Below are 24,377 nucleotides of genomic sequence, written 5' to 3' on the forward strand. Positions count from 1 at the left end.
TCAGCTAACTACTGAGTCATCCTGGGAAAACAAATCTTGGCAAATACTAACATTGGATCTTTTGGAAAAGGCAGGATAGTCTAGTGATGATTTTAATATATTTTGTCATTCCGAGGCATTTTTCTTTCCCACGAGTTTGTGCTACCTTGTCTCTCCTACATAGAATACTGGCATTTTCTATCTACATTGAATGTACCCAGGGAAGCCTAACCCCCTTCCCACCTTCACTGCACAGATTTTCCCTCTATTTATAGCACTTATTAAATGCACTTGTAGCACTTATTAAACGCATCATTATTCAGCCTCCATTTGTTTGTTTTGAGGTAGGGATTTGCTCTATAACCTGCGGTGACTTGGCAGTCACCGTGTGTGTAGCTCAAGCTAGCTTCAAACTTATGTTCTCCTGCCTTAGCCTCCCAAGTGCTAGGATTACAGGCACATTCCACCCAGGGCTGGCTTGAAGAGTGTTTTTATTCCTTGTACAGAATGCTTTAAGATCACTTTCATCATTAGCTATTTCTCAAGCCAGTCAGTTATGTCTAACCTATGGGAAGAACTTCACTTGCTATAAACTGGTCTAAGAACAAACTTGTCTGAACCAGTCAAGAGGTAGAAAACAGAACAGAAAGTTTATGATTCATTAATCTATTCTGTTCTGGCACGAATATTAAAAAAAAAAACTCTTGTTGGGGGAAGGGACTGGGAGGAGAGGAAGGAAGAGAAACTGTGGTTGGGATATAATCAAAATAAATAAATAAGCCAAAAAATGAAAGAGGGGGAGAGCGGGAGGGAGGGAGAGAGAGAGAGAGAGAGAGATCGATCTTATGTTATTTCCAGCAATGTAAAACAGTGATGGTGTGAGGAGGGGGAATTCTTCTGTAGTTTTGTTTATTTTTGCAGAGCCGGGGCTCCAACCTTGGGATGCATATGCTGACAATTACTGTACCACTAAGCCTCACCTCTAGCCTCAGGCAGGTTTTATTTTATTATAATTTCTTTTTCAACATAAAGGTTTTCTGGTTTTTATTTTACATTATTTTTTTCTGAGACAGGGTTTCTCTGTTTAACAGCTCTAGCTGTCCTGGAACTCCCTTTGTAGATCAGGCTGGCCTCAAACTCCCAGAGATCTGTATGCCTCTGCCTCCCTAGTGCTAGGATTAGTACCACTACTACGTGGCTACTTTTTTTGCTTATTTTAGACAAGGTTTCATAATGTAGCTCTGGTTAGCTTGGAAATTTTATGTAGACCAGGTTAGCCTCCAACTCACAGGGATCTGCCTGCCTCTGTCTCTTGAGAGTGCTGGGATTAAAGGGCATGTGTAAATTGGCCTTGAATTTCTGGGCTTAAGCAATCCTCCTGTCTCGGTCTCCTGCCTAGCGTAGACTACAGGTGATTGCCACCTTGAGCACTCCTCCATAGCCTCTTGAGCACTCTGTAGACTCTGCAGTAGGTCCTGGCTCCTGCCTTGATTCCTCTTGGGTGATGGATTGGAAGATGAAATATACTTCTTCCTCAAGCTGCTTTTGTTCACAGTGCTTCATCACAGCAATAGACACCCCAACTAAGACAAGCACCTTTTTTTTTTCTTTTAAGACAGACTACTAGTCCATTATACCACATTTTCTGTTCATCCCTGTGCTTCATTGCAGATCCCCCCAACCTCCCCATCCACCCAGCTTTGTGTATGCTCGAATTCGGTATGCTCTTGTGGGTGCACTTGCTCTCTGTCCGTCTCTTCAACCCCTCACACCCAGTTTGGGTTGGCATAGGGTCTGCCTTGGAGTGTGGTTCCTGTACCAGGGGTCATACCTCTAAAGAAAACTGACTCTCTCCCAGCAGCTATCAAACACCAACCACTTCTCAGCTGGAGATGGGACTTTGTGCCCACCTCCCCTCCTCCATGCTGGGATTGTTGTTGGCTTGAGCGTGGGTAGGTTTTACATGTGTTGTCACAATCACCGTCACTTCATATGTACATCTGCCTGTTGTGTCTGCGAAATGCTTTTCTGAGGAGGGTTGTTTGTTTTCGATCATCCAGGTTTCATGTTTTCCTTATCCATTCATCTATTAGTGGGCATTCTAGCTGTTTCTACAGCTTTTTGTTTGTATTTGTTTGTTTGGTGAGACAGGGTTTCTCTGTGTAGCCCTGGCTGTCCTGGAACTCACTCTGTAGACCAGGCTGGCCTCAAACTCAGAGATCCTTCTGGCTCTGCCTCCAGAGTGCTGGGATCAAAGGCGTGCACCACCACTGCTTGGCTGTTTCCACTTCTTGATGCTTGTGAATAATGCTCCACTGAACATGGGTGTGCAAATGTCTCTTAAAGATTCCATTTTCGGAGCTAGAGAAAGAGTTCAGTGATAGAAAATTTGCTTTGAGGGGCTGGAGAGATGGCTCAGAGGTTAAGAGCACTGGGTGCTCGTCCAAAGGTCCTGAATTCAATTCCCAACAACCACATGGTGGTTCACAACCACCTATAATGAGATCTGGTGCCCTCTTCTGGCATGCAGGTGTACATGCAGGCAGAACACTGTATACACAATAAATAAATAAATAAATAAATAAATAAATAAATAAATAAATAAATAAATAAATATTATGTACACAGAAGAGGGTGCTAGATCTCATTACAGATGGTTATGAGCCACCATGTAGGTGCTGGGAATTGAACTCAGGACCTCTGGAAGAGCAGTTGGTGCTCTTAACCTCTGAGCCATTTCTCCAGCCCAGTATAAATAAATTAAAAAAAAAAAAACTTGCCTGGTGTATATAAGACCAAGTTTCATACCTAGCACCTCAAATACACACACTCAAAGAGATCCTTTCTTCAGATCATTGGTTATATACCCAGAAGTGAGATCCCTGTATCATACTGTAATTTTGTTTAGTTTTTTTGAGGAACTTCTCTTTTTTTCAGTAATGGTCATGCCATTTTACATTTCCACCAGCAATGTACTGGAGTTCAGGCTTTTCTACATCACTGACATTTTAAATTTTGCATGTCTTTAATGATTTAGTGGTCCTGAGAATCTTTTCATTTCCTCCCAGTGATCAAGCTGGAATTCAGAGCATTGTACAAGCTAAGCAAGCACTCTGCCCGCCACCAACAGATTACCTTGTTGCATTACAATATAACCCTTTTTCTCTTTGCAAGTGCTCTACTACTGACTTTTATATTCCCAACCCCTGACAAAACTTTAGGATTAGCCAGGAATTAGCTCATGCCTTTAATCTCAGCACTTGGGAGGCTGAGGCAGGCAAATCCCTTTGAGTTAGGTCTACATAGTGAGTTCCAAGCCAGCCAGATCTACACAGTGAAACCCTGTCTCAAAAAACCAAACCCAAACAAACAAAAACCCCTTTGAGGGCTCATGATATAGCTCAGTTGGCAGGATGTTTGGCATATGCACAACCCTGGGTCCAGTTCCCAGCACTGCATAGACTAGGTTGTGATGGCATACTTTTAAAAAGGAAGAAAGCCAGGCAGTGGTGGCACACGCCTTTAATCCCAGCACTCGGGAGGCAGAGGCAGGCGGATCTTTGTGAGTTCGAGGCCAGCCTGGACTACAGAGCAAGATCCAGGAAAGGCACAAAGCTACACAGAGAAATCCTGTCTTGAAAAACCAAAAAAAAAAAAAAAAAAAAAAAAAATTAAAAAGGAAGAAACCATGTGGAGATTCTGAACTTGAAAAGTACAATACCAAGCCATGAGTGGTGGAGCATGCCTTTAATCTCAGCACTTAAGAGGCAGAGGGATCTCTAAATTCAAGGCCAGCCTGGTCTACAGAGTGAGCTTCTGGACAGCCAGGGCTACACAGAGAAACCCTGTTTGAAAAAAAGGTTATTTTGAATGTTTTCACAATGTGTGTGTGGACACATAAGGCACAAGTCACAGCACACATGTGAAATCAGAGGACAGCTTCTGAGAGATCTTTACACTATGTAGGTCCCAGGAATGGAATTCAAGTCAGCAGCCTTGACAGCAGGCACCTTTACCTGCTGAGGCATCTTGCCAGCCTACATATTAGTTTTGTTTTTTAAATTTTATTTTTGTTTGTACATGCCTGCATGCATTCTTCAAAATCATTCCTCAGGTGCCATCCACTTTTTTCCCAGGATTATTTTATGCATATTTTGCCTGCATATGTATGTATGTGGACACTATATGTGTGCCTGGTGCATGTCAAAGTCAGAAGAGGGGGACAGATGTTCTAGAACTACAGTTACAGATGGTGGGAGCCACCATGTTGGTGCTGGGAACTGAACCCAGGTCCTCTGGAAAATTAACAGGTGTTCTTAACTGCTGAGCCAACTCTCCAGCCCCAAGCCCAATTTTTCTTTTGAGACACAGTCTCAATATGTAGCTCTCACTGTCCTGAACTCTATGTAGACAAGGCTGACCTCAAACTCATAGAGATCTGCTTGTCTCTGTCTCCTAAGAGATATTAGGTGGTTCCTATCTGATTTGTTTACTTATTTTGAATGCTGGGGATCCAACCCAGGACCTGACACAGGCTAGGCAAGATATACCTCCATCCCTATTAAAATGACTTTAAGAGCAATTGTATGAAATATGTAGACACTATGTTCTTGGGGCCTATGGACATGTAACAGTACAAGAGTGTTCTGTGGAAGCAAAGCTGTATTGTGCTAAGGAACTAACTCCAAATGATAAACTAATAATCACAGCACTGTATTGTTAGGATTCTTACATTAGGAGAGGCAGTCTGTTTGACAATACAACAAAAAAAAAAGTGAAGAGAGCTATATAATAAGGTGACATTTCCATACATTACCAGGATGAAGTGTCTGAGCCTGCCGACCATCAGCTGGATAGCTGGGTGGAGGCATGTGGATTGTAGAGACAGTGAAGAAGACAGAAAAGAGTCCAGAGATTGCCAGTCAATGCCAGACATCCGAGTTCATTTCACAGCCAGCTTACGTACAGTCTTGAAGGACAGAAGTAAAACAATGCACAGCACAGGCATTCAACCACTATCTATCCTGTCCTTGAGTCAAGGAGCAGGCAGTTTCATTTTCTATCTCAGTGTACCTCCGGCTGGCATCGGCAGCCTGCATCTAGCTAGATAGTATGTTCCTTCCCATGGGCTAATCAAAACTTTCTCACAGCCCTTCAAGGAGACTTTGTGGGCTAATCAGGACTTTCTCACAGCCCTGGAGCAAGCAAGCTTGAACTCTATTGACTACAGATTCAAACTGGAAACTGAGTCACTTGTGGGCTCCTACATAATTTATATATACATAGTAAATTCTAGAGCAACTACCCCAAACAAAAATTATAGTGAAAAAATAATTTCAAGGCTACATTAGAAAATATTTACTAGCTGAGCATGGTGGCATGTGCCTTTAACCCCAGCACTCAGGAGCAGAGGCAAGGAGATTTCTGGGTTCCAGGCCAGCCTGATCTACATAGTGAGTTCCAGGATAGCCAGAGCTATGTAGAGAGACCATGTCTCAAAATATAAAGAAAAAAGAAAAAAAGAAAACATTTACTTAGTTGGACTTGGTGAAACATAGCTGTAATCCCGGCACGGAGGAACCTGAGGAAGAAGGATTAATATGATGAGTTCAGGTCCTGTCTGGGCTACAGGGAGACCCTATCTTAACAAACAAGTAAACAAACCAAAAAATAGAAATGTCAAAGTAGGGCTGAACACTTGCAGCCCTTGCAGAGGACCACGTTCAATTTCCACTACCCGTGAGGTGGCTCACACCATTTATAACTCCAATTTCAAGGGATCTGATACCCTCTTCTGGCCTCCATGAATATTATATGTACATGGTGCACAGACACATATATAGGCAAAATATAAAAAAAATGTATTTGGTAGGAGTATAGGCAAGTGATACATACTTAACATGTACAAGGCCCTGGGGATTCAATTCATAGCACCAATAAATAAGTAAATAAATGTATTGAAAATAAAATCAAAGAAAAATGTATCATGCAGACAGCAACTACAGAAAAGCTGTGGTAGGCATATAAATATAAGAAACTTTCAGTGGCAGGCTAGGTGACTTCCCGGTGATCTCAGCACCTAGGAGGCTCAGGTGGAGGTAATGCTAAATTTGAGGCTAACCTAGTGTACATAGTAAGATCCAGGACAGTGTAGGCTACCTGTTCTCAAAAATAAATAAAAAAGGGGAGAGACATTTACATTTAAATAAACAGCCTCCAAGAACCTATCACCTGGGTGCTGGAGAAACATCTCAGTGGTTAAGAGCACGTATTGTCCTTGCAGAGAACCCAAGTTCAGTTCCCAGCATCCATTATCAGGCAGATCACAACTGCCTGTAACTTCAGCCCCAGGGGATCTGACACACTTTTGTCCTCCTCATATGCAGATATATACACATACACATTAAAAAAAAAAAACGCATCTGTCACTCATACTGGAGTGGGACTTTTCAGTGATGCAGCTGTTTTAGGGTCTTTCATGCACCTGTAAGCAAGCCAGATCAACTCTGGTTCACCAAAACTGGACTTGCATGGAGCCACACCTAGGTCTGTTATTGGTGCTCTCTGGGGTGAACAGGCACTTGTTTACATCTCCCCACGAAAAATAAACACAATACTAAAGGCTGGAAGCACAGGTTTGGAGAGTTGGCTGGCTTGGTTTCTCCTGAGCCTCTCCTGTTTGCATAGGCTACCTTCTCACTGTACATACCCCTGTTGTTTCTACCTCACCTTTAATTCCAGCAGAGGCAGGTGACTTCCTGTGAGTTTGAGGCTAGCCTGATGTACAGTGAGACTGTTTGATACAAAACTACTACCATTACTGTGGGATTTGTTATCCACCCTTATTTAATCTTAATTACCTCTTTAGAGACCCTGTTCCCACGTAGACTCACAGGCCTGTAATGATGTATGGATAGAACTGGAGGACGTGTTAAGCAAAATGAGCCATACTCACATACTGTGTTCTCATGTGGAATCTGAATTTGTGTGTATGTGCGTGTGTGCGATCATGAAAGTAGAGATGGGATAAGGGAAGAGATTTCTCGTTAATGATTTTTATTTTATGTGCGTTGGTATGTTTGTGCACATACCTGCATGCATGTCTGTGTGAAGGTATCAAATTCCCTGGAGCTGCATTTACAGGCAGTGGTAAGCTGCCATGTGGGTGCTGGGAATTGAACCCAAGTCCTCTAGAAGAGCAGCCAGTGCTCTTATCCCCCTGAGCCAGAGGGAAGAGATTTTTTTTTTTTTTTTTTTAAAGATTTATTTATTTATTATGTATACAGTGTTCTGCCTGCATGCCATTAGAGGGCGCCAGATCTCATTACAGATGGTTGTGAGCCACCATGTGGTTGCTGGGAATTGAACTCATGACCTCTGGAAGAACAGCCAGTGCTCTTAACCGCTGAGCCATCTCTCCAGCCCGGAAGAGATCTTAAAAAGGACAGGGAAAGGGTAATGGAATCCACGTAATGTGAAAACTGAAGACAGAATTATTTAAAAAGGGGACTAGCAAAAGGTACTAGGAGATGAGGGAGGATTAGGGGCATGAATAAGACCAAAATATGATATATAGTCTATAATGAAACAAACTACTTTGTATGCTGTAGTTTTTGTTTTTGTTTTTTTTCTCTTTTGGGGGTCTGCCACCCAGCTCCCAAATAAATACACAGAAGCTTATTCTTACTTATGAATGCCCGGCCTTACCTTGGCTTATTTCTAGCCAGCTTTTCTTAAATTATTCTGTCATATCTTTTGCTTCTGTGCTTTTATCTTTCTCTATTTCTGTATACTTTCTATATTTCTGTATACTCCATGGCTTTTGTGTAGCTGGGTGGCTGGCCCCTGGAGTCCCCTTTTCCTTTTCCTTTTCTTACTGGTGGAAGTATTAAGTAAACTCCACGTAGTTAAAAGGGAGGTTTATTATGTGGGGACTTACAGGTAAAGGGATAGGTTACAGGGTCTGGGAGAGGTGAAGTGCAGTCCAGTGGTGTACTCTGGAGAACTCTGCTCGGAGGCTCCTGTCTCGACCCCACCTCGTAGGCATGACAGTTAGTGGAAGCCTCAATGGGGATAGTACTTCCAGGTCAAAGCTGGAACAGCTACCCACTACATTTTCTTGATCCTTGATCCTTTTTTCTTTCAGATTTCTTCTCCTATTTATTCTCTCTGCCTGCCAGTCCTACCTATCCTTTCTCCTGCCTTGCTATTGGCCATTCAGCTCTTTATTAGACCAATCAGGTGTTTTAGACAGGCAACATAACACAGCTTCACAGAGTTAAACAAATGCAACATAAAAGAATGCAACACATTTTGCATCATTAAACAAATGCTCTACAGTATAAACAAATGTAACAACACATTTTAAAATACTATTCCACAACACTTCTGCCTTTTGTTAAATAAAAATGAAAAGTTTTAACTTTAACATAGTAAAATTATACACAACAAAAACAATTATCAAGCAGGAATTAGTCTATTTGTATTTAGCAAATACAGAGAAAACACTCCACCATCTATCCCATCTTAGGGATTCCTAAGTAAATTATACCTAATTTACTTTCTATCATAACTTAGGAAAACTGAAACTCTAATTACTTAGTCTTTCACTCCATCAAAGACCCAGAAGGATATAATATTACCTGAGTAAACAGGAAGTACATTGCAAGCAACTTCCAAAACTCTAGAGATGACAGAGACATCTACTACCTGGACAGTCACCTGAAGTTCCTCTGCAATATTGGGGCATCCATCTTCAGCCTACAGGTCTAGAGTATCTGGCTGGCTTTTCAGTGAAGCAGGAAATTTGAAGGACTGTCCTGCCTTGTATTGGCAAAGTTCATCAGTAACTTTCCTCTGTGTCCTGCAGAATATCTGGCAGACTCTTCTTTAAAGCAGGAACCCTGAAGGACTATTCTGCCTTGTTTTGGCAAAGTTCAGCAGTCACTTTTCTGGGGGTCCTGTGTGTCTACTCCACATGACACACTGTGAAGAGTCAAGACAAAAACAGTTTCTTGCCCAAATGGCTAGCCTTGACACAATGAAACAAACTCCTATGGAGTTTCTTTGATGCCCATTATCCTTCTATGAAATAAATTGGTACATCTAGGAGATGTGTCTCATTGTCATGAAAAACCTTAGACATCTTAAATGTCATATTCTGGAGGTCTTTGAAGTATTTGAAAATCATCTGTCTAAAATATACCTGTTTAACCTTGAAAACATACCTATTGCAATTTGATTATTATAGATTACTAACCTCGTTTCTTAGTTATTGCATTTTTAAACGAGATGCACAAGCACAATACCCCAAACATGAGTAGAAACATATATACAGTATAACAAAAGTAACTTTAAATTTGTATCAATATACCAAAATCCATGCCAATGCAAAATATCTGAAATTAATAGTTGTCTTTTTATCCTATATTCCTCTAAATGATAACAAACATCCATAACCCACCAAATAACAAAAGACCACCCACACCATTTCTTGGGTGTCATGTTCTCCAGACTGCTTCCTGTTGTCTGAGGGCAAAGGCATCTTTAAGTGTCACTGAGAAAATTTGAGATAATGGCCAAGTCCTGGGAAGACCAGCTATAACCTTTGTTGATAGATACCACCTGTCACGTTTCAGGTCTCCCTTGATCAAACCTGATCAATTAACCTGGAATGAATCCACAGCCTCTTGTTTCCTCTGGAAACAAAAGCAAAACTTCTCCAAAGCATTTTTAACTTCTATTTGACAAATACATTTTTTGACTTCCAATTTAAAGTTAAGGCATTCTTAAAATATCTAGGCTGCTTTATTTCAGTTCTTTCAATCCCATGTCTTTTAGCAACTGTCATTTGCTTATTGACAAAACAAAATATTCAAAATCAACACAATAATATACAGGATCCACACTCCCTGTGTATTTCACATCTTACATGCCTTTTTTCTTTTATATTATTTTTACTCTCTTTAAAGAGTTTATTTTTAAACTATTTCTTTCTTTCTAAGACTGTCCATACTCATTTTCTTTTCTTTCCTAAGCCTACACCATCGTAAACACACTGGAACCTGTTGAGAGGTTTTTTTTCATCTAGACCTCTTTTACCTCATATCTCTAGTATTTTTTTGACCATGAGGAAACTTTAAACTGCTTAGCTACAGCTGGGTCCTCTGAATGGCTTTGGTGGCTGGCTCTGCCCACTTCTAGGTTCCTGAGAGCCAAGCCAGTCCAGTTGGAGGTGTGTTTGACCAGGAACTGCATTCCATCCCCCAATTCTAGAATGCCAGTGCATTACTTTTTTGTTGTTGTTTCTACTTAGCATGAAAAAGGCTATTTATGTGCTCTACTGTAAGGCAAAGTTTCATAAAGGAGGCATATCCTTTTTTTAAAGCTTTCTCAGTTCCTAGGGGTAATTGAGCCTCACGTTGGTTCGCCAAAATGTAGTTGGTTTTTATTCTTAATCTTTTGGCTCTTTGGGGGCCTGCCACCCAGATCCCAAATAAATCATATGGAGGCTTATTCTTTCTTATGAATGCCCAGCCTTAGCTTGGCTTGTTTCTAGTCAGCATTTCTTGACTCAAAGTAGCCTGTCTGTTTACCTTTTGCCTCTGAGCTTTTCTCTATTTCTGTGTCCTTTTCTTCATGTCCTACTCCATGGCTTGCTGTGTAGCTGACCCCTGGGGTCCTCTTCTCCTTCTCCTTTTCTTGCTCCTTGGTCCTTTTTTTCTCCTAGATTTCTCCTCCTATTTATTTGTTCTGCTTGCCAGCCCTGCCTATCTTTTCTCTTGCCTAGCTATTCGCCATTTAGCTCTTTATTAGACCAATCAGGTGTTTTAGACAGGCAACATAACACAGCTTCACAGAGTTAAACAAATGCAACATAAAAGAATGCAACACATTTTTGCATCATTAAACAAATGTTCTAAATCATAAACAAATGTGACACATTTTAAAATATTTCACAACAGTATGCTACTTCAAAAATTTATAAAAAGAGATGAGGGGCTAGAGAAGTGGCTCAGTGATTAAGAGCACATGCCGCTTGGCTTCTGTCCACAGCACCTACACACACACCAGCTTTCAACTGTTTGGAACTCTAGTTCTAGAGGACTCAGAGCTCTTCTGGCTTCCTTGGGCACTGGGCATGAAATGCACATACATATGTGCAAAAACCCTCATACACATCTGAAAAAAAAAAGGAAGTCATCCAAAGTAATGAAGGGTTGTGAAGAGGGCAGTGGGAAGTTAACTGATTTTGTTTCCTTGTCCAAATATTTCTAGAAGCCAAACTAAACAATAATCTTCATTTGGATAAAAACAGTCACCTCTGCAAGCATCACAGCTATGTGTGAAACACATAAGGCAATTTCTTGACTCTTGATTAACATCAGAAAATTGATAAGGTTTAACAGACCAATAGGTAATTGTACCTTCTTTCATTTGAAACCACTTAATTAATTAATTTCACTTAATAATTAATAATTAATAATAATTAAGTGAAAGCACTTAATTATTCATCATAGGTGAAGAGAATATATATATGTATATATATATATACATATATATATATACATATATATATATATAATGATCAATGACCTAGCTCAGCTTTACTTTATGGAGTATGCTTTTCATTTTGGTTAACATGGTTCTTTTTGAAATTGGTTTACTTAAAGCTAAGCAACAGAAGAGGGTAATCCATAATGCCAAGCCTTCTGACTTTCCCACAGTGGGAACTGAAGGCATATTTTAGGCCTTCATCAACTTTGTAGAGGAAAAGATTATCTACTCTTTTCCACACTGACTTTTTCTTTCTCTTTCACTAACAACAAAGCAAGAACAGATTTTTTTTTCTAATAAAGTATTTCTAATTGGAAGACAAAAAATGTAGAGGTATTTTTTTAAAATTAAATTTTGTGTATGATGGGTAGAAGATGCAAGCCAATGAGCACGTTTAGAGACAGTTCTGTAGAGCCCCGTTCTCCTAACAGCTTTACATGGGTTCCGGGGCTCAAATTCAGGTCATTGGGCTTGTGAGGAATGTTTTACCTGCTGAACCATCTCACAGGCCCAGAAAAATTATCCCAAGGAGAGTTAAATAATTGACCCCAGAAAACTTCTCTGAGATGCTGTGGTGGTTTGAAAGAAAATGGTCCCCAAAGGGAGTGGCACTAATGTGAGGTGTGGCCTTGTTAAGTCGGTGACTGTGGAGGCAGCCTTTGAGGTCTCATACATGAAGATAGCGCCCAGTCTCAGACCACTTCCTGTTGCCTGCAAGATGTAGGACTCTTTAGCTACTTCTTCAGCAACATGTCTGCCTGCATGCCATATCAAACCATGATAATGGACTGAACCTCTGAACTATAAGTGAGCCACCCCAATTGTTTTCCTTTATAGGAGTTGCCGTGGTCATGGTGTCTCTTCACAGCAATAGAAACCCTAAGACAGATTCCAAATATATTTTACCAAAATGCTAGAACAAGACAGTAATGAAACAATATAGTTTAAGAGCTACCCTTTAGCTTTGCAATACAGATCATTTGATTAGCTTTTTATCTTTTAAGACACAGTTCTCTGTGTAACCCTGTCTGTCCTGGAACTCAACTCTGTAGATTATGCTGGCCTCAAACTCAAAGATCTTCCTGCCTCTTTCTCCTCAAGTGCTGGTATTAAATGCATGTACCACCTCAGCCAGCCTAACTTTTCTTTTTGAGTGTACTGCCTGCATGTATGTGTGTGCACCACACGAGTACCTGGTACTGGTGGAGGTCAGAAGAGGGTGTTAGATCTTCTGGAGCTGGAGTTATGGGTAGTTGTGAGCTGCCTGGTGAGGCTGGGAAGAGTACCTGGATTCTCTGTGAAATCATGTGCTCTTAAGCAATGAGCTCTCTCACCAGCCCATGAATGACCATTTCTAAAGTATTATGTAGAAAAATACTAGAACAAACAGCAATTTCAGAGCTAGTAGAGCAAAGTAGGGCATTTACAGGATCTCAGTGTTAGGGTTAGTACTTTGGCAGGTAACTGATTACTTAATTCCATGTGTGTGTTTGTCTGTGTGTGTGTATGTGTATGCCTTGCATGCCTGTTACCTTTGGAGGTCAGAAGAGGGTGTCAGAACCCCTGGAACTGGGGTTATGAATGGTTGTGAGCTGCCATGTGGGTGCTGGGAATCAAACCCAGGCCCGCTGCAAGAACAGGTACTCTTAATGGCTGAGCCATTTCTCTAGCACCCTTGTCTTAGGGTTTCTATTGCTATGAGGAAAAACCATGACCACAGTAACTCTTATAAAGGAAAACATTTCATTGAGGCTGGCTTACAATAGAGGTTTAGTCCATTATCATCATAGTGGGAAGCAATTCTGTATGCAGGCAGATGCTGGAGAGGTAGCTGCAAGTTCTACATCTGGATCCCAAGGCAGTAGGAAGAGTCAGTCAGTGATCCTGGCTTGAGCTTGGAAACGTCAAACAAGGCCACACCTACTCCAACAAGGCCATATCTCTTAACAGTGCCACTCCCTAAGTGCCTATGGGATCCATTTTCATTCAAACCACAACCCTATAAGGCCTTTTTCTGTATAAAATAAAGGAATTAAAAGCCATTATTTTTAGTAGCCTAAACTAGTTACACAAGACTAAATGTTGACAATGTCGCTTGAAATACTTGGGCTGCCAGGCAGTGGTTGTGCACGCCTTAAATTCCAACACTCAGGAGGCAGAGTCAGGCAGATCTCTTGAGTTCGAGGCCAGCCTGTTCTACAGAGTTAGTTCCAGGACAGCCAGGGCTTAAGAGTTTGAGATGTGGTCTCATGATGTAGCCTTGGCTGGCCTCCAACTTAAGTCAACTGCGTGCCACTGCCTTCCAAGTGCTGGCACTATATAACCCCAACTTGGAATTCTTTATGTATTCTCCAAGAAATAGGAACACGGTGATACTTTTAGTTATACAATACCTGCTGCTTTAATTCTTAAAACCAAAAAGGCCAGGCAGTGGTGGTGCACGCCTTTAATTCCAGCACTTGGAGGCAGACACAGGCGGATCTCTGCGAGTTTGAGGTCAGCCTAGTCTACAGAGTGAGTTCCACAGAGATACAGTGAGCTACACAGAGAAACTCTGTCTCAAAAAACCCCAAAAACCAAGGGGGGAAAAAAACCCACACAATCTGATTTTGTTTAAAAAATGGTTTTCATTTTAATGATCTGAGTTAGTAACAAATATACAAAATTGTCTTTCACATTTCCACACACGGAATAATGGACCAATTGGAAATTCTGGACTACAAATGCAGGTTTCTTTGTATCCTTAGGCTTAGTTGTTTTATAAATAGAGGTGATTTTCAAAAACATGCATTTGTGAACACAGATGTGAAAAGTTGTTCATCTGTGCTAATGCATGAACAAGAGTTATACATTGTTCATTTGTGCAGTTGTATCAAGTATACCTGACACAGGAGCAGCTATCCTGGACAATTTCATTGTATCTGAAAAGCATTTTTGTGAAACAAGACATTTAAAACAAAAAATTACATTCTGTGACTATATTAAGATTTATAACCTCCACATCTGACACAAAGCTGCACCAGTAACCCAGTGCTGACCTCATCGGGGCATCAAGTATGCAGAGATCAGACCGTAAGGGAAGTGAGGAGACTCTCCAACCACTCACCTGAACCAGCAATGGACACCAACACACAAACAAAAACAACTCGTGGGTATATCCTAAGAGCTATAGGTTGGAATTTATCTGCCTCAAGGAAAATAAATAGTAAATAGAAAAATTAATTTAAAAATGTGAAGCTTTGAAAATAGCCCTAAAGTGTAAACCCATCTATAAATTTTCAAGTTTTAGATATTTAAATAAATTTAGAACTTTCAAAATTATACAAAAATGTATTAAACATTTAAAAATAGGATTATTTCCTGTCTTACCAGTATTTTCAATTTGGCAAAATCATAGGAAAATGGATAGCTTCTAGATCAACTTAACATGACAAATCATAAATTCAGACTTATTAGGGGTCAAGTAGTAACTGGGTTATATCAAAATGGCAAGGAGGCCCCTTTGGCAACTTTGTTCTGGGCTAGTAACAAGTATCAACACAGAATACCTTTTATATGAAATTACTCCAGATCTCTATGTGCACTGAGGGATGGGGGATTGGGGAGAAAACCCAGAGCCTTGGACATGCTAGCCAAGTGCTCTGCACTGAGCTACATCCCCAACCCTCCAGATCTCTATAGGTAGAATCTAATCTTTAACACCTTCCTATCTTGTGGCAACATGTGCTTTACCTTTTTCTACAACCTAAATGTCTTCCTATATCATACATTTCAAATTCCCTGGCAAACACTAACCAACTAAGTATTTATTTAGCTTCCTACAGACCAAGGACTGGTATATGGTTGTTAACACAGTCCTACTTTTCTCTAAGGCCTGGGGTTGATGTTTTCCTATGCTATATAGAATAAGTGAGGTGATACTGCATCTCAACAACAGGGTCTCTGAGGGAGGACCAGAGGACTTGGCCTTCTGCACTGTGAATTGTAGTTTATGAATGGTAATACAAATGTAAACTGGTCAGGGGCAACTGCAGGTCAAAAGAAAATGGAAAGCTAGGCATGGTGGCACATGCCTATAATCCCAGCACTCTGGAGGCTGAGGCAGGGGGATTGCTATGAACTTGGAGCCAACTTGGCCTACACAGTGAGTTCTAGACCAGCCTGGGCTAAAGTGTGAGACCCTGCTTTAAACCACAATAAAAAAAAAATACAAAATAGAAATGTAGACTTTCATGGTAAGATTAACCTTACATTCATTCATGAAAATGAAATTCAAACATATACTTCATACTTTATAATTCAAGATAAAGGTAAAGGTGTATAGGCATACCAACTCCATGTTGAAAACACATTGACTGTGCCCAGGGTCAATATTACAGAATGGAATGTGGCTGCTTCCTGCTCTCCTCTGCTTGTAAAATCAATCTCAGGATTTTCGACCCTGGAGAGAAACTTCCATTACTTGGTACTACCGAGTCTAACAGCAGGTACAAATGTTAAGGATATTGCTTTCAATAAGAGAATCACCAGAAAAAAATGTTAGCATAACTCATGCTCATTTTCACCCAATATAACTGTTTTATTCTTAAATCAAGTGGCATGTTCACTTCAACTCTTGTCGGCTTACTGCCTGTTCTCAAATCGAGACAACAGGCTTATCCATGTAAGTATGTCTTATTTGGACAGTAACACTGCTTTCTAGACAAGGGGTAAGGCACTAAATGGTGGTAAAATAAACAAAGGTATGATGATTTGCTTCTTTAGAATCCTAAAAAACGACAATCCTTTAGAATGACACTATCAAATCTTCTTCACAAACAAGGCATCCTGTTGGCAACAAAAAAAACAACACAAGGTCATGTTGAACCTAATACATTCACTGTCTTAACTAAACCACTTGAAACGCTGTCAGACTTAAGAAAGCTACACTACTGTGCTAAAGGTTAAAGGCACCAAAGGAGAACTCCACTTCCAGTTCTGAGAGCTAGGAAAGCTGTGTGTAACACTGCATACTGTCTTATTAATTTTTCATGTGTATGTGTATGAGTGTGCATGAGGACATGACTCACAGAAGTTGGTTCTCTTCTTCCACAGTGTGGGTCTTGGGAATCAAACTCAGTTTGTCAGGCTTGGCTGCAAGTGCCTTTACCCACTGGGCCATCAGAATGTACCACTAGTTAAGCTTTTGTTTGTTTGTTTATTTTTGGGACAAGGTCTTAGTATGTAGCTCTGGCTGTCCTGGAGCTCACCATGTAGAACTAGCTGGCCTTCAACTCAACAGGCTGGCCTGGAGCTCACAGAGAGCCACCTGCCTCTGCCTTCCATGTGCTGGGATGAAAGATGTGCACTACTACACCCGGCAGTAGTTAATTTTTACTTTGACAAATCAGTATAAATCAAGTGCTAGTTTGGTAAGAAATTTATTTCATGAAATATGAAATTAGTGCAGTGTTTCACACAGTCCCGTTTATAAAGCTAAACTAATTATTCTAGCACCAAATGAATATTCTGAGTAACAACAGGGCAAAACAAAAACAGCCACCTCCAGACAGAATCTACAACGCAAATGACATGTATCTACACAGGGTTTACTGAAAACAAGGAAGTATGGATAGAAAAATTAAAACCACATTTCCTTTGTGAAAAATACAACTATTAGTAAAATAAAATGTACAAGTGAAAATTTTCCAAAGGAACAAACATATTATAAACAAAAATACTTTTCATTAAAACAGGGAAAATAGTACGTCACTTTTTTCATCACAATAGAACTTGACACAAAAAGCAGTCACAGAATTGCACAGTTCCACGCCCAGTTTCCTGGACATGTTAAAGGACTCCACAGAGCAGAACGCAGCTTCTGAGTTCCATGTTTTCAACTGAAGACATTCTCACACAGGATGTCACACCATACCAGATCCGTCTACACAATGTACACTACTTTGAACACTGTGACCAGGCGAATGCTTTCTGCCACCTCTTTCGTTCTGACACCAGTCATGGGAGAAGTCAGGTCACTTCAATGCTATTTCTCTAGCAATAAAATTATAATTAGTGCATGCTTATCATTTGTCAAAAGATGTCTCTGAAAATAAAAACCTCAGTCACCCCACAGTTTAAAAACTAGAAAAATCATTCATTCAGATTAAAGGACTGGCTTCTGTGGCAGCACCACTGTCCTCAGCAAAGGTCCTGGTCAAAGTCCCCTATGGTACTGGGCATGTCTGCAAGAGACCACTGCTGGAGATTTGATTATCTGTGACACTATGACATTTCATTAGTGCTATAAAAAGGTGGGATTTTGTGGAAATGTTAGGAACATTTCTGTTGTACATGATTTAGAAGTTCTCCAAATTTTTCAAAGAGATCCTCCACCCACTTTACATTTTTCATACAAAGTTGAACAATTTCTTCCTGTCCTAAATCTTCATTTTTTTTCTGCACAGACGATATCTAAAATAAAGAAATAAGTTGTTGCATTAGTTTACACAGACCACTTTTTTTAGACTTAAATGCTTTCTAAGGCCTTATTAATGCACTTTCAAGTACTTACTTTTTAAATTTATTTACTTTTATGCACATTGGTATTCTGCCTGCCTGCATGTCTATGTGAAGGAGTTGGAACCCCTGGACCAGGAATTACAGACAGGTGTAAGATGCCATCAAATAGCGTGAGCTGGGAAGCAAACCTGGGGTTCTCTGGAAGAGCAGCCAGTGCTCTTAACCATTGAGCCTTCTCTCCAGCCTATTATTATTATTATTATTATTATTATTATTATTATTAAAAGTGATACGGCCTTACTATGTAGTTTTGGGTGACCCAGAACTCACTATATAGACCAGGCTTTGAACTCAGTGATCCACCTGCCTTTGCCTTCTATGTGTTAGGATTAAAGGCATGAACCAGCTTTTGGACTAATCTTTTTCACCCATCCTTATTCCCAGCCATTGCAAATGGTTATTTCAGATAAGTTTTGATGAAATCAACTCCTGCTATCTTGGCTCCACGGGGCGGGTAAATGTCTTGGTAAAGTGTTTCATGCTTTCTTAATTCCTTCCAACTATATTAAAAAGCAATGATACATACTGTTGTATATAAGTAGGTATTCTGCCTGCATGTATTTGTGTGCCAAATGCCTACAGAGGCCATAAGAGGGTGTCAGATTCCTTGGAACAGGAGTTACAGATGGTTACAAGCCACCCTATGGGTGCTATGAACTGAACCCAGGGCTCCAGAGCAGCTGGTGCTATAAACCGCTGAGCTGTCTCCAGCCCCGACAAATGACAAATACTGATGTCAACTCTATCTCAGACCACTGTCAAAATAGTCAACATAGTTTGCATCACCATTTTTGCTTTCTCCTTTGGACTTAGGAACATCTTCTATCTGAGGCTGTGGCCCAACACATCAGGTACAGCTCTGTAATATTTAATCTGGTAATTATAAAACCCAGCACTGTGAGGCGGGAGAGGACTCCGCGGTTAAGAGCAGTTGCTGTTCTTGAAGACCTGGGTTTTGTTTCCAGCATCCACATGGTGGTTCACGACTGTCTGTACTCTAGCTCCAGAGGATCCTATGCACCCTCTTCTGACCTCTGAAGACACACTACAAACAAGGTGTACATACAAACATACAGGCAAAACCCTTACACACAAAAAATAAAAACAGATTGAAAAACAAAAATCGAAGAAGCTATAGTATTGGTTAGGAGAGGTGTTACTGAGCCGGGCAGTGGTGGTATGCCTTTAATGCCAGCACTCAGGAGGCAGAGGCAGGTGGATTTCTGTGAGTTTGAGACCAACTTGGACTACAGAGTGAGTTCCAAGACAGTCAGGGCTACACAGAGAAACCCCTGTCTCGAGAAAAACAACAAACAAGCACACTTCTGCTGATGCCACACATAACCTTCCCATCTCTTCATTTCTCTCTTTTCCTTTTTTTTTTTTTTGGAGATAGGGTTTCTTTGTGTAGCCCTGGTTGTCATAGAACTTGCTCTGTAGACCAGGCTGTCCTTGAACTCACAGAGACTCATCTGCCTCTGCCTTCCAGTGCTGGGATTAAAGGCTTGTGCTACCATGCCCGGCTCAAAACACCATGTATTATGGAATTGTAATCAAATGCTAGCAGCTTAAAAATACTGCCAGTTGTTGGTCTCGGTGGCACACTCCTTTAATCCCAGCACTGAGGAGGCAGAGCCAGGCGGATCTCTGTGAGTTCGAGGCCAGCCTGGTCTACAGAGCGAGATCCAGGACAGGCACCAAAACTACACAGAGAAACCCTGTCTAGAAAAACAAATAAACAAACAAAAATACTGCCAGTTATATCTATCAAGTGAGGAGGCTTTCATGCATCTTAGCATCAAGAGCAGAGAAACTCAAATCTAGTCATTACTTACAAAAGAATACAGGCAAGTAAGCGCACACACATTTTATAATTCTTTTTAAAGCATCCACAAACACTGTAGTTAGAATCTCTAAGAAAATTCAGATGCCAGGTGGTGGTGGCACAAGCTTTTAAACCTAGCACTCAGGAGGCAGAGGCATGCAGAGTTTGAGGCCAGCCTGGTCTACAGAGCGAGTTCCATCACAGCCAGGGATACACAGAGAGACCCTGTCTCGAAAAACCAAAAACCAAAGCAAACCAAAACACAAATAAACAAATAGAAAATTCAGAAAAACATGATATTTCATTTTAAAAAAATTAAAAAAAAAAAGAAATTACCTCGTTCTTACATATTAGATAAACATGGTATTTATAATGATGGAGTGAATGATATAATGAATATAATTGTATTTTCTCTGGATCAACAGCAAACTCCTAAAAAAGAAAGAAGTTTACAGGTACTTTTCATGTAACAACAGAGCTAAGAATACTAGATCCAAAGTCGAATGACAACCTGGAAAATGACTTATATGGCTAGGTATGAGGCTGTATTGATATACATAGGAAGAGATTAAATATAAACTATATTTTAAATCATCCTTTATCATGTTATGAGTACATGTTATTTGAAAAACTAGCAACTAGAGAAAAATCTAAATAGAAACAGCTTTTTCTTTTGTTGAGCAGGATCTTACTCAGCAGCTTTGGCTGGCCTGAGACTCAGCTCCACCTGCCTCTGCCTTCCTAGTGCTGGGGTTACAGGATCTCTGTCTCTTTCTTCAAACTGGGCCCATGAGGCTGAGGCTGGCCTTGAACCCGGTCCTCCTGCCATCTGCCTCCCAAGTACAGCATGTAAATGTAACCAGTAACTAAAAGATTTCTATTATGGCTTCAGAGATAAATGTGGCTGGTGGCATATTACATAGTCTTTCATGCTCTTCCTCTAGGCTAGGCTTCAATATTTAAGTAACACTGATTTCTGACAAGAAAGGAGCCACCCAATACAAATGGACCCACAACATCCACCCCACACTAGTTCCAACATTTTTTTTTAAATCAACCTACAATTTAGATATCTAACTTTGGGTTTATTGTTATGTATATCATTCCATCCTTACGCCCTAAATACAAATTACATGAAAGCATAGATTTTTGACTAGTTTTTATTATGATACGCATAGTTCTTTAGATTTATTATTTTTGATTATGTATATAGGTGTGACTGAGCCACGTCTCTAGTCCCCTAGTACTATAACTGTATTTGTTACACTATAAATACACAAAGTGTTTTGTTGTAGTTGTCTGAGAGACAATCAATGGATCTCTTCTTTGCAAACAGTAAATAAGTTTAAACCAAGAATCATGCATAAAATTTTAATCCTAGCACTCCGGAAGCACGTGGATCTATGAGTTTAAGCCAGTCTGGTTTATATAACAAATTCCAGGACAGCATGGTGAGACCTTATCTCAAAAAAAAAAAAAAAAAAAAAGAACAAGAAAAATACTAAATACCACGGTTTTGTTTTGTTTTTGAGACAAGGTCTCTCTACATCACCCTGGTTGTCCTAGAACTCATAGAGATCCCACTGCCTCTCTCTGAGATTAAAGGTGTATGACACTGCATCTGGTCCTTGGGATTGCTCTTTTAAACTATGTTGCAATAACTATATACTTTTGGAGTGAATGGATTTCAATGGAAAATACTTTTCTTTTTCTTTCTTTCCTAGATAAGGTCTCCTACAACACAGGCTACCCTTGAAAGTGCTATGTAGTTGAGGCTGTCCTCAAACTCCAGATCCTTCTGCTTCCACCTTAAGTGCTGGGATTTGGGTATGTACCACCAGACCTGAATTACTGAATACAGTTTTTGATGTGAAACTGTTATACTGCAGAACTATTTTCTGAAAAGTTAATAACTTAGACTGTAGAGATAAACAGATGTTATTCTAGTGACTTTACAGATATAACAATATTCAATCTTATGAAGTATATAAACACACTAAAATATGTGTTTCCAAACTATGTGCAGGTAACTTTGAACAGGTAAAAAAACAATGAATTTTCTTGTTCACCACTCCAAAATGCATACATACTTCAAAACATGTTACACATAAATATTTTTAATAAATTAAAAAGTTTTAAAATTATATGCAAACATATAAACTTAAACATGGGATGATCTCCCTTATTGGTCTATCTTATAAACTCTGTGAGCACTCACTACTGCCGGTACAGTTCAAGGCACACACAGGAGAAAGAACAGAGTCCCCTCCTCAGAGTGCAGCTACTTATTCCACCCCCAATGACACTTCCAGACAGCACATCTGCTAGTGTCAATGGTGTTATGGGAGCTGTGCTAACTGGAAAGGGGATTCATTCATAAGCCATACGTACTTACCTGTGCAGACTTAGTGGTTGTTTTAGAAGTCCTTAGAGTTTTCTTATTATAAGCTTTGCCATTCATTTTTATTTTAGAAATAGCAGATCCTCCGCTTTTTGCTTTAGAGTCTCGAGTAATAATTGTTAGTTCAGGAAAACTTTCCAAAGCATTCTTTAAAATAATGAAGGATAATAACTGACATCAGAAGAAAACTAACGGCAATTTCCAGTCATCCAAAATTCACACACACACAAACACAAATGTGCAAGGTCACAGTGGGATGGAGTTACAAATTCTTTGAACCTTTTCCCACAGAGTGAGGATTCTGTCTCCCCATTTCTTGAATCTAATTACATGGCCTGATTTGTTTTTGAGCAACAGCATACTATGCTGAAGGAACTCCTGAGTTATTACCAGCAATGCCTCTTTGATTGTGAAATAAGGAAAATAGGGATAGAGGCAAACCAGCCCCAGGGAAGTCATCAGACTCTAGACGAGGATGAGGACAAGACAGTCAGAGGCACTGCAGTGTTTCCTGCTGCACTCCTCTGGCTCCGTGGACTGCACAGAAAGCGCCTGTGAGAAAAGATCCTGGAGCAGAGTTTGATAGTGTTCTGACCACAGACAAGGAGCTGCCACTGATGATACACTGGCCACAGGCCACAACCATTCCTAGTCTAGTCTTTAAAATCCACTGACTTACATGCTTCGTAAGTCATTGGGACCTGAAAAGCTACATGCAATAACAGAAGGATCCCTGTAGACAAATGTGATGACTTTGATCAGTTTTCTTTTTCTTTCTTTTTTTTTTGGTTTTTCAAGACAGGGTTTCTCTGTGTAGCTTTGCGCCTTTCCTGGAACTCACTTGGTAGCCCAGGCTGGCCTCGAACTCACAGAGATCCGCCTGGCTCTGCCTCCCGAGTGCTGGGATTAAAGGCGTGCGCCACCACCGTCCGGCGATCACAGTTTTCTAAAATCAGATTTAGCTAGCAGCAGCATGAATTTTTATGCATTAAAAGTGCTGCTGTTACAATTATGGGTCAGTTTTACTGTTCTCTTCCAGACTTCCAATTTCCACAAACAGGTATTATAAGCCTGAAAAGAGTACATTTAAAAAAACTAATGAAAATTTTTCTTAGGTCTCTAAGTATAACAGGGAACTGTCATTTGATAAACATAACAAAACTTCTAGCATATCTACTGAAGAGCCTCCATAAATTTCTACCACACTCCTTCCTCACGTTACTTGGGCTTTTATCATATACACTGGTGCTTTGCACTTAAAAATACCCTGTTTAAATCATTCTGGTCTAGAATTGCCAGTTACAACAAGTAGAATTTAAAGTCTAAAAACAGATTGCAAGTTTGAAAACTACTGGCACTAGGTCACTGGAGATAAAAGGAGAGAACTTTTTAATGAGGACAAGATGCTAAACATCCTGACGGGTAAAGACAGAGTGCCACGAACTGTAGAAGGCTTTAGGACATACTTTTAAAATAACCAAACCCGGGACTAGAGATGCGTCAGTGGTTAAACACTACCCTTGCAGATGACCAGGTTTGGTTCCTAGCACCTACATGGAAGCTTACAATGGCTTGTAACTCCAGTTCTAGTGGGATCAGACACTGTCTTATGACCTCTGAGGGCACTGCATGTCCGTGGTGCACTTATATACAAGTAAAACACCCATAAACATAACAGATAGATAAATCTAAATTTAAAAGGCACCAAGTTTATTGTAGCAAGTGGAACAAAATATTTCTGTGATCTTTGCTTTATGTGGGGGCTGTGCTGTATAGAGCACTGAACCTGAGACCTCATGTGTTTTAGGCAAGCATTCTACCACTCACTGAACTATATACTCCTACCTCTATATTACAAATTTCTTTTGTTTAGATTACTTTTTGTTTGTTTGTTTTTGAGATAGAATCTTATTATGCAGGCCAACCTGGCCTGGAACTCATGGTCATCCTCCTGCCTCAACCTCTAGATGCTGAACTTACAGGTATGCTCCACCTTGTTCTGATGGTGCTAATTACTTCTAACATTTTTTCTTAATCTCCTATTTGAAGCATTTC

The 24,377-nt window shown here is 40.2% G+C and overlaps 1 protein-coding gene across 1 annotated transcript in view; it reads right to left on the minus strand.

Moving 5' to 3' along the window:
- Nucleotides 1-14,142: 14,142 nt before the first annotated feature.
- Qser1 (glutamine and serine rich 1) overlaps nt 14,143-24,377 on the minus strand; it is a 66,339-nt gene continuing 56,104 nt past the window's right edge. Inside the window, exons 10-12 of the mRNA XM_059261042.1 lie at nt 22,317-22,469; nt 20,258-20,353; nt 14,143-17,988 (exon numbers count right to left, since the gene is read on the minus strand). Coding sequence (XP_059117025.1) covers nt 17,848-17,988; nt 20,258-20,353; nt 22,317-22,469 — 390 coding nt within the window. The 3' untranslated portion in view covers nt 14,143-17,847. The remainder of the gene's footprint in view (nt 17,989-20,257; nt 20,354-22,316; nt 22,470-24,377) is intronic.

The sequence above is a fragment of the Peromyscus eremicus genome, chromosome 4, assembly GCF_949786415.1.
Source record: "Peromyscus eremicus chromosome 4, PerEre_H2_v1, whole genome shotgun sequence".
NCBI lineage: Eukaryota > Metazoa > Chordata > Mammalia > Rodentia > Cricetidae > Peromyscus > Peromyscus eremicus.